The sequence below is a fragment of the Salvia hispanica genome, chromosome 6 (assembly GCF_023119035.1).
Source record: "Salvia hispanica cultivar TCC Black 2014 chromosome 6, UniMelb_Shisp_WGS_1.0, whole genome shotgun sequence".
NCBI lineage: Eukaryota > Viridiplantae > Streptophyta > Magnoliopsida > Lamiales > Lamiaceae > Salvia > Salvia hispanica.
The window spans coordinates 21,897,985-21,908,803 of record NC_062970.1 but is presented as its reverse complement, the minus strand read 5'-3'; the positions used below and the strand labels follow the sequence as shown (position 1 = coordinate 21,908,803).

Genomic DNA, 10,819 nt, shown 5'->3' with positions numbered 1-10,819 from the left:
ACTTTGGAAACCCACCTTGTTGCAAATAGAAATTCAATCGGCGTGCGCGCAACTGAAATCAGAACTTTAAGCCTGTGAATCGTCGACCGACGATGAATTCCGCGGCGAGAATCGACTGTGGAGTTGGTTTCTCTTCGAATGGAGAGGCGGCTAGGGTTTCAGCGGTTTTGAAATGGTGGAGATAGTTTTGATTGTGGGTTGATGGGCTGGAGTGAGAGAGTGAATGAGAAGACAGAAGGTTTATGAAAATCACGCTTAATTATAGGAATTTCCGTTTTGAAACGTGTACAAGCCATTATAGTTTTACTCTTATACCCTCATAATGCACAGATTCGGACAAATAATGCAAGACAGGATCAGATTTCTCCTTTTAATCTAGTCCATCCATTCCATCAATCTAATGGATGATACATATATATATATATAGAGTCCCATTATCCACAAATCCACTCTTAAAGACCGAACCACCGAATCCTACCAAATTAGGGCTTTTAGATCTAGTTTTTTATGGATAAGATACAGAAATTTATAAATTATTTTCGCCTTCATCACGAGCCTATTTTAATTCATCCGAAGGTAAATAAGTCATACTAACATGTTACGAAGATTTAACTTCATTCCAGAATATATTACTTCATTCTAGTAGGTTTTTACTTCATTCCAGTAGGTTTTTACTTCATTCCAGTACGTAAATGTGGTTTCGCCGTCGCGTGCCGTTCTTTCACTCTACAATATCTATCACCACCGCCATGGCGCTAATATTGGTTTAATAATCACATGGAATAATGTAATAAATTATTTGAATGAAGTATGTGTAGAAGCATTTGAAGTCCTACTGGAATGAAGTAAAAATCTTATCCAATGAAGTAATAACGTTCCTGAATGAAGTAATAAACTCACTTGAATAAATTGCATTTTTAAATATCAATCAAGCAAAAACCCACGGCAATGAATTTGAATGAAACATATGTTGAATCATTTCAAAACCTACTGGAAGCAAGTAAAAACATATTGTAGTTTCAAGGTATTAGGTACAGAATGAAGTAATAAACCTATACAATGAAGTAAAATGGGCTAGTAATGAAGCAGAAAAAATTTTCACAGCAGCACATCTCATCAAAAAAACTAGATCTAATGGCCCAAATTTGGTCTCTAGTTTGGTCTTGTGAAGTTTTTGGTTGACGTGGGTCGTGAGAACTGCACGTGTTATCAGGTTCGGCGGCTGACGCGTTTTGGCAACCTTCTCCTCCTCATCATTTTTGCATGTAACTAAATGTATAGTATATAGAGTAGTGAAAGGGTTCCACTACTATTCAGAATGTTTTGAAATATGTACTTTATATATGGTGGTTTTTTAAATTATATAATATGTGTGCTTTATGTACTTGACGTGTGGTTATTTATTTTAAATTTTGATTTTATTTATAGTAAGTGCATACGTCATAGAGGATCGGGTGTGACACAAGGGCTATGATCCGTTTGAAGCTTCACACTTAAATATATTTATCTATATTCCTTTTGATAAAAAAAGATTCATAATAGAGAATTAAAATTATTACATATCACAATTATATACTTATAATAATTATAGAGTATTTTGTACTTTCAAAATAGAGTAATAATATAAAAAAATACTATAAAATATATCACAAATATAAGAAAATGCACTAAATGATTTTTCAATAAAATGAATACAATATTTCAATTTTACAGTCATGTCACTATGTGAAAATATTTAAACCAATATGCATATATTACATTAGTTACATATTAATGCAATTCCTATTTGAACTAATTGAATCAATTATAATTACTACCAAAATGGTCCTTAAACTTTGCATTTTGCACACAAATAATCCTCAGACTTTAAAAGATAAGGTGTAATTAATCACATTCGTTGTTCGTCACAATTTTGCATCAAAATTGCCCCCATGTACGAAGTGTCACATGACTCAAAATATACATCATTTTACATAATTTAATATTTTATTTTATTAGGAATGTATTAAGTGGGTAGGTTTCGATCGTACCTCTCATTTTTCTGATCTTCTACGAGGGTCGAGGTATTTGTTGTTGAAGACAGTGTTCAAGCAGCTGGCCCTTGGTGGGCTTTCTTGTTCCAGAAGCATTGGTGACAGCTGAATGTTTCCTGAAAAATGAAGGTTATGTGGTATGGGGGTGCATGAAGTGGCTCAGTTGATAATGCACTATATCCGGTTCTCGCTGATGTGGATTACTGTTGCATTGACATTCATGAACTACAGGGGTTTGACTGCAATCTTGCTAGGGGTGTTTTCTCTGATGCCTTTCTTGGTTCCAAAACTCGAGCCTTTCTCGGTGGCTCGTGCTTGATTTGAGCAATGTGGATTGGGGCTTTATTCTCTGCATCGGGTGTGGTGCTGCTCTCGTGGCTCAGCTTTCAGGAGATTGTTGCTGCTGAAAACTTTCTCGTGGAGTTTCTAGCCTTTATCAAGCTAAGAATCGATCATTTATAAAGTTCCACTCGGGACATTTGGAGCGATCATCATGAGTGTGCCTCCAACTTTGCTCATATTGGTTGTTCTGTTCTTGGCTTCTTGGAAAGTAATGTCAATTAGCCTCGTCGCGTCTCTTATAGGGCTCATTCTACAGCCTTGCTTCAAGTACACCAGGAGGAAGCCATGGCTCCGATTCTCAAACCTTGAAGATTCTGTCCCGTTCCACTGATATAGAGCGAAAGACGACGATGAAGCCACTAATTTTATTAAAGATAGTTTTTGTGATACATGAAGTGAAGAAAGAGGAATGTGTGCAATAAGATAGTTTTTGTCATCAGGCATTGCGACTACAAGACCTTCTCGTTCGCGTCTTTCTGCATTGAATTTGCCAATCTTTGTAAATTCATCTTATCCCAAGTGAAAATATGATTTTGAGCTTCAATCCACCTTTTTTTACATATCATTTGTGTTTTTGTCTGTGATGCCCCACAATGTCTTAGTCTATGTCAAAGAAACCTATTTTTCGGATTCTCCAATACTTTTGCACATATGTAATATCGATTCTGCTGTCTCTATTTGTTATGTGTTATGTTATTTTTCAGGTGAAGCATCAACTGCTGTCTTCTCCGTCTCCGCCACTGCGTTGAGATAGAAAAGAATAGAATGGGCGTTCACCGGAATAGCCCAAAGTCGAAGAAGATGAAGGCGAACACACTGAAATCTCTTCTCGAACTTGATTCCATGTACAGGCGTAGAAGCTCAGAGCATTATGGGATTCTCTCTTTAATTTCACACTGCTCTTACACATCCACATTCATCAATCCATCAGAATCGCCCTCGTTGCAATGCCTGAAGCGCGATAAGCTCATCAAGCTTCTCTCTCTGCTAAAGCAAATGAGAAACGGTCCATGCCTGCCCGATGAAGTCCTCTCGCCCCTCTTCTCTATGATACAGGACCACCTCTTCCGGCGCCTCCCGCCTCCCAGCACCTCCATCTTGCTAGACGACGACGACCTCATTGCCACCCCGGCTGCCACCTGGCCCCACCTCCAGCCCGTCTACGACATCCTCCTCTGCCTAGTCATCAACATGGAGCCTAAAACGCTAGGAGAGTATATCAAAGACTCCTTCATCCTCAACCTGCTGGCGCTCTTCAAGTCCGATGACCTGAGGGAGCGAGAGAGCTTGAAGAAACTGTGCCACCAGATATACTCTAAGTTCCATGGCTCGAGATCTTTCATGAGGAAAGCAATGAACGATGTTTTCTTGCATTATACGTTCGAGGGTAATGAGAAGCATGCGGGGATTGGGGATTTGCTTGAGATATGGGGGACGATCATCAATGGATTTAGCGTCCCGTTGAAGGAGGAGCATAGGCTTTTCTTGATGAGGGTTCTGATGCCGTTGCACCGGCCTAAAGGGATGCAGGCGTATCACAAGCAGTTGGCTTACTGTGTGCATCAGTTTGTGGAGAAGGAACCGGTGCTCGGGGTGGCTGTGGTTAGGGGGATTCTACGATATTGGCCGACGACCAATTGCCACAAAGAAATTGTGCTGATAGGAGAGTTGGAAGATTTGGTTGAGAACATGGAGACTGAGGAGTATAAGGCTATTGCTTTGCCTTTGTGCAAACGGATAACAAAGTGCTTCAACAGTCAAAACTCGCAGGTATCTTCAATTATTATCTAGACTCTGTTTTGTGTATGTATGAGAAATTCTTTCGTAATCAATTTCATCAATTACTTCCTTTTATCAAACAAAGAATTTTGAATTGAATCCTCCAAACATTTCATAAAATTCTAATTCCATGAATCAAATTCATTTTATCAAACAAAGGATTTTGAATTGAATTCTTTAAACATGTCATAATATTCTAATTCCATGAATCAAACAGATTCTCATGGATCATAGTATTAGTATTCCCTCCGTCCCACAATAAGAGCCACATTTTTCAATTTTCGTCCGTACCACAATAAGAGTCGCATTTCATTTTGACCATAAATGATAAATAAGTCCAACATTCCATTAATTTATGCACTCACATTCTATTATAAAACCAATATAAAAAAAGTGGATCTCATATTCCTCTAACTTTTCCAATCCATTATTATTTACATTTCTTAAAATTCATGCTCACACTAAATGTGACTCCTATTGTGGGATGGAGGAAGTATTTCTTTAGGGTAGTTTAGTTGAGTATTTTTATCCTCGAGTCTTTGGCAAATTCCATCAATGGCAGTCCAGAAAATTTACCTTGGCCAACTCTCACGTTGCAGGTTGCAGAACGAGCGTTGTACATGTGGAACAACGAGCGGTTTGTGAAGATGGTGATCCAAGCAGAAGCAGTAGAAGAGGTGCTATCCGTGGTAGTGGAAGGAATGGAGAAGAATGTGAGAGGGCATTGGAGCAAAAGCGTGCGTCAGCTGACACAGAATGTGAAGGAGATGCTGGTGGAGATGGAGCCTGTGCTCTATGCCCGGTGCCTAGCACAGCTCGATCATAGCCACTCGGAGGTGGAGACGAAGCGGAAACAGAAGTGGGAGAGAGTGGAAATGGCAGCGAAACTCAACCAATTCATCCAAGAGTCTCTCAGATCAGGCCTTCCCGATTAAATAAATGGACTGAGGGTGGGTGTGTTTTTGTATGATAGATTGCATCGCTTATATATAATTGGAAGCCTATCTTAATTGAGTTCTCTCATTATCAGATCATCCACAATAGAACGCCCTAGCTCATAGCTTAACACTAGGACTAACCAAAAACAAATCTTGTCATGTCATTAAGATTTGCCACAGTCTGCTACATCGTCAGGATTTCTCACAGCCTAACACTAGGACTAGCTGACGCCCTAGCCAAACAAATAAATTGACAAATACGATTAATTCATTTTATTTGCTGGTGTTTGTCAAATATTAAAAAAATAAAGTACAATAAGTTGTAAATATAGAGTATAAATAAAAAAAAAATTAAGATAAAAATTAAAAAATCGGCTAGGCGATCGGTGTCCGGGCAATAGCGGACTAGCGATCGACTAACGGTGCTAGGTCGCGGATGAGAGCTCGTCCTACTTCGGGACGTCCATCGCGTTAGCCTAACGCAATAGTGGACGTCCCCACGCCCTTCCTGCTAGTCCGCTATTGCGGATGCTCACGCTTGGGTGCTTGATAGAAGAGTTAAACAATTTTTGGAAATATGTGAAATCGTTGGTCGTAACGTATGGCTTTAATGAATGTCAAACAAACATAGGCACATTAAATAAGTTGATAAATAAAGGAAGCTTAAGAAATTTTATGAATAATAATAATACAGTAGCAGTTGAAAGTTTAAGAGAAGCCCCTTGAGAAAAAATTGCAAGCAATAAATAGTCTAAGCAACAAAATGTTTCTCGAATTTGAAATATAAAAGCAGGAAAATGCTCTTCATTACCAGATCTAACTGCTTCTCTTTACCACTGAATGTAAGTCTTTCGTCTGCCGGAGAGAGTTCGCTTCCGTGGACAGTCGTCAATGCTTATTCCGAAGGAGCTAGAGGAGGATATAAAACCACCCAACATAATATACACCAAACAATATATCAGTGTTTGCAGAAACTAAGATTCCAATTTTTCCTCTCTTCCCTCTCAGTTGGATGCATCCCTGCTGTAGTATTGGTCAAGCGTCTTTGCTGGGATACGATGGAGCAGTTCTCGGGGGAAGATCCGGAGGAGTGTCCATGCCAGATCGAGCGACTGAAAGATATTGCGGGTGTCATACGCCCCCTGAGCAACAAACTTCTTCTCGAATTTATCGAGGAACTCAAGATATAGCTGCATGTTCACACAATTTTGGTAAGTGTATTTGTTTTAACTTGTATTGCTGTGATTGTTTTATGTACAAACGTGGAAATGACAGACCAGATCTTCTGAGGAAAGTGCTTCTTCTCCGACCACGGCTTTCATTGCTTGAACATCCTTTCCGATGGCATAGTTTGCATAGAGCTAAGCATATGAAAATTAAGATTTTTAGACAGATACAAAAGAAAAAGGTAAATTGCTTGAGCAAATCATTTTAACAACTTTTATGATGAAATAGAAATCCAACCTGGTTAGACACGTCGGAGTGATCCCTACGAGTCATACCCTCACCAATAGCACTCTGCAAAAGTAATGAAGCAGCATTTTAAAACATCAAAACTGGACTATCTTTCTCCAGCAATAACAAAACCAAATAAACTGCATTTTATTTTATCAGCTAACCTTCATTAGACGAGACAATGATGGCAGGACATTGATTGGAGGGTATATCTGATAAATGAGAAAATTTATTCAGCCAAGAAATGCTTTCCTTTGTAACGTAAGTAGCCCACTGATTACACATGTTAACAGAGTATAGCATTTTGAGAAGAGTCTGATCATTTAGAAAGTGACAAATGAAACAGTAATTCACTAGATTATGTTAACCAACTTTATGAACAAAAAGAATATCCACAAATTTGAACTAGTAACCCTAAAGTTCAGACTTGAGCAAATTGTGGTGTAATTGCTTGTATATGATCAACCAGAGAAAGACAACTCCTTGTGTTTACCTGCCTATTGTAAAGTTGTCTGTCAATGTATATCTGCCCCTCAGTAATATAACCTGTAAGATCTGGAGTTGGATGTGTAATATCTGAACAATTTCAATGAGCAAAAGATCAGGATTAGGTTAACCTGAAAATACACTAATGATGATAATAAATACGCACACATGTATATGTATAAAGAAGACCATCAGGTAGCTAATGTTAAATGTTGGCATATGTGTTACCATCATTGGGCATGGTCAAAATAGGAATTTGGGTGATGGATCCTTTGCGCCCTTCAATACGTCCAGCTCGTTCATAGATGGTTGCCAGATCAGTGTACATGTAACCTGGATATCCACGTCTTCCAGGCACTTCCTCTCGAGCAGCAGACACCTAAAAGGGGGTAGTTAATCACTTAATCTGTCACGCTCATTATTTTTATAAAAATATAAAATTGACATAAATATCAAGTCCAAGCTAGAAATAACAGAAATGAGAACAGTTGCACGGTAGCCACCTAATTAGAAATGTTTAAATATAACAGAGACATGTTAAACTTCAAATCAGCAGTTAAAATTAAGGTTGAATTTTGATTCTTTTAATCAGATTACGAAAATCAAAATCGAAAAAAAAATAGGTAAGGTTTCTCCTAATCTATCAGATAGACGGAACTGTTGTCACTATTTGTTGTTTGTTATAGATGTTTTATATCTACTATACTATAACTATGGAATATGAGACTTGATCATTTCTCCAATCGTTTGACGAGACCAGCCTGGCGACAGATCTGAGCAGCAATTTCATTGTGGGGAAGACCAGCAGCAGAAAAAAGAGGAATTTTCTGTCCACGAGCAATTGAGTTCATGACATCAATAGTGGAAATTCCAGTCTGAATCATTTCTTCAGGATAAGTTCTCTCACTAGGATTGATTGAACTCCCTGCAGAAACAAGTTAAAGAATACATTAACGTATGAGCTATTGCCACTTGGCATATATGCATAGTGGTAACTAGTATTTGATGCACACTTGCCAGATATATCCAAGTAAGCCTCAGGAAGAATAGGAGGGCCATTGTCAATGGGTTTCCCAGAACCATTAAAGATACGGCCAAGCATGTCCAACGAGACTGGTGTCTTTAGAACCTGCAAATAAGATGTAGTAGAGTTTTTATGCCACCTGAGTTTAACGTCAAAGAAATAGATAATTTAAGGAGTTAGGATTTTTGCACTCCTCATCCAGAAAAATGACAGAATGCTAATAATTCAAGAAAGGAGACAATAAAAGACTTTCTGAGAGAAAAAGTTTCAAATAAAATTGAGAATAACTGTACCTCGCCGGTAAACTGGACTGTTGTATATTTGTTATCAATTCCAGAAGTTCCTTCAAAAACCTAATGAACAAGAAACAAAATAGTATGTGATGAGCCTCCTCAAAGGTAAACAACTATAGTGTAAGTATTGATGTTTGTGAACTATAAATGCTAGAAATTCGAATATGGTTCTTTTAGAAGGAACTAACCATTTGTTATTAATTTATAACACTAACAGAGTTTGAAGAAGCCAAAAAGAGAATTTTTTTTTTCCATAATGAAGCACAAAGTTCAAATATACAGAACTAGTATAGATATAAAAAATATACTATTAGTCATCTAATCAAAGAACGAAACCCTAAATTATCGAAACTAGAGGCTATGATCACCTGAACAACAGCCTTCTCTCCATCAACCTCTAATACTTGCCCGCGTCGAGTTGTTCCATCTCCTAGACGAATGTTAACAATTTCCTGGTACTTGGGTCCCTGGCATGGTTTTAGAAAGACATATAAATAAATCCTGTTCCATGACCTAAAATTTTGGACCTAAAAGAGATGCATATGAAACTGATGCCTTATGAGGAAGAAATATGACAAGGCAACACAACATTTACCTTCACTTTGTCGAGGATGACAAGAGGTCCAGCAACTCCAGATACAGTTCTGTATTCTGCAAACATGTCGACAACAGATCCAACAGAATCAAATATCAATGAACTTAAATCTAATAGTTGTAAGGCAAGCTTCCCCAGGTGAACATAACTTGGGTGCATTGAGAAGATTCAGAGGGGTGGGTTTGCAAGAAACCCCAATTCTTTTATAAAGAAAATAGTTCAATACTTTGATAGTTGGGAAACTAAATGTTTCTATCAGCAATGTTTCTTTAGACTAAGAGATCAAGGAAATCATAAAGCCTTTAAAACATTCCCCTCAGCACCCATATTGTTTTGTATCAAAAGATAGTGGTCTTAGTGATGATTTCATTTCATACATTCTTATGTCACATATATAAATAAAAAATAAGAAACCAATAAAATGATGGAAAGCTGAAACTGAAGGAATGGCCACATGATTTCATTCAATCTCCAGCACACATTCCCCTCAGCACACATTCATGTGAACAAAGGGTGTATAAGGTAAGTTGCAAGACAATATACCCATTCCAATCTCCAGAGTTCCCTCCTCCATATCAACATTATTTTCAGCACCCATACTTAACCTGAAAAATCCACAATATTTCCAACCAAATTAGAAAATGTTATCAGCTGCTGACTGAAGCAACTGCACATTCAGTAGCAGTAAGCTGTGGATGCTAAACTCTAACTTTCATACACAATTCAACCTCTCTTCATACACACTACACAAATGATACTATACAAGCTACGCCGCCCCTACAACTTATCAACTGCAGACTTCATTCAATCTATACCACACATCAAAGTCAAGTAGCCAACACCACTAAACTGCAGTCTCCTTTAATTTCTTCCCGATCAGTAAACTGATCTCATATTTCCATCGGTTGATAACCAACCAAGGTCACTCAATACAATGAAACTAAATTTCTGTTTCTAAGATGCTGAGGCAAGCTCCTTTCCACTCCATAAGTCTGACACGGGCCCTAGAATCTAATCGCTTGCCAACTAGAGGCTCTAGCAACCACAGTCTGATCTAGATCATCACAGTACATCCTCGCTTATGCAAAGAGCTTATCAAAAATAAAATCAACCGCTAACTGCCATTAATTCAGAGTATTAAAATTGGATCACCACGTACAAAACTGAATCAACTCAGAACCAAAATTCAGACGCATCGAAACACCGACACAAACAAGTGAATTCAAAACGATCAACTACTCGAACAGCTAAGCCGTATCAATGACACGAACAAATTCAAGCAAATGTGATGCGCAAAAAACATCAAAATACGAAATGAAACAACGAAAATTACATAATCTTCGCGATTGAAATGTGGAGAATATGGAATTGGATCTGGAAAGGTACGTACCGATTTTTCCAATCGATGAGAGCGCGAGGAGCGGCTGGAGAGAGATGAGATGGATTTGCTGCAATCAGCTGAAAGGAAACTGAACTGAGATCTGATGGCTGATATATTTTAGTCCCCTTTTCTCAAAATAAGTGGAGCCCTTCTTTTGGATACGAATTTAAAAAATTGATACTCCTTCCGTCTCATGTTACTCAAACTATTGACTCATCACAAATTTCTTACATTATTTATAGTTTAACTTAAAATTAATGCATTTAATTAATATATTTGATTAAGTTAAAAGCTCTTTATTAAGTGATGCCTCATTACACTTAAAATTCTAATTTAATTACACTAAAAAATCAATCCCAAATTTACGGCATAAAATGAAAAGTGTGAGTAATATGGAACGGAGGGAGTACTATTTAATGAAAGTAGAGATTGTAAAATAGAATAGTAAAGTGAGAATAAAGTAGGTGGATAATAAAGTAAGAGGAGTTATTTT

At 37.7% G+C, this 10,819-nt stretch overlaps 2 protein-coding genes across 2 annotated transcripts; one reads left to right on the top strand and one right to left on the bottom strand.

The window, feature by feature from the left end:
• Positions 1-3,140: 3,140 nt before the first annotated feature.
• On the top strand, positions 3,141-5,089 carry LOC125194935 (serine/threonine protein phosphatase 2A 57 kDa regulatory subunit B' alpha isoform-like). Its single transcript, XM_048093149.1, has 2 exons — positions 3,141-4,145; positions 4,754-5,089. The coding sequence occupies exons 1-2, from the start codon at positions 3,141-3,143 to the stop codon at positions 5,087-5,089; spliced, it is 1,341 nt and encodes a 446-aa protein (XP_047949106.1).
• A 656-nt stretch (positions 5,090-5,745) lies between these two features.
• Positions 5,746-10,446, bottom strand: LOC125194934 (V-type proton ATPase subunit B2-like). The gene is made up of 13 exons (XM_048093147.1): positions 10,336-10,446; positions 9,489-9,550; positions 8,946-9,001; positions 8,719-8,817; positions 8,351-8,410; positions 8,051-8,162; positions 7,768-7,958; positions 7,262-7,412; positions 7,041-7,123; positions 6,712-6,759; positions 6,557-6,610; positions 6,370-6,453; positions 5,746-6,282 (listed from the first exon to the last, which is right to left on the bottom strand). Exons 2-13 carry the CDS (start codon positions 9,541-9,543, stop codon positions 6,097-6,099), a joined length of 1,179 nt encoding a protein of 392 aa, XP_047949104.1. The 5' UTR covers positions 9,544-9,550; positions 10,336-10,446; the 3' UTR covers positions 5,746-6,096.
• Between the last annotated feature and the right edge of the window lie 373 nt (positions 10,447-10,819).

Excerpts from the sequence above, each read along its gene's own strand:
- LOC125194935 (XM_048093149.1), top strand. The coding sequence starts at position 3,141 with ATGGGCGTTCACCGGAATAGCCCAAAGTCGAAGAAGATGAAGGCGAAC. Across the intron at positions 4,146-4,753 it reads TCAACAGTCAAAACTCGCAG|GTTGCAGAACGAGCGTTGTA; the intron begins GTATCTTCAATT and ends CTCACGTTGCAG.
- LOC125194934 (XM_048093147.1), bottom strand. The coding sequence starts at position 9,543 with ATGGGTGCTGAAAATAATGTTGATATGGAGGAGGGAACTCTGGAGATT. Across the intron at positions 7,413-7,767 it reads TCGTCAAACGATTGGAGAAA|GTGTCTGCTGCTCGAGAGGA; the intron begins TGATCAAGTCTC and ends ACCCCCTTTTAG. Across the intron at positions 6,611-6,711 it reads CATTGTCTCGTCTAATGAAG|AGTGCTATTGGTGAGGGTAT; the intron begins GTTAGCTGATAA and ends TTACTTTTGCAG.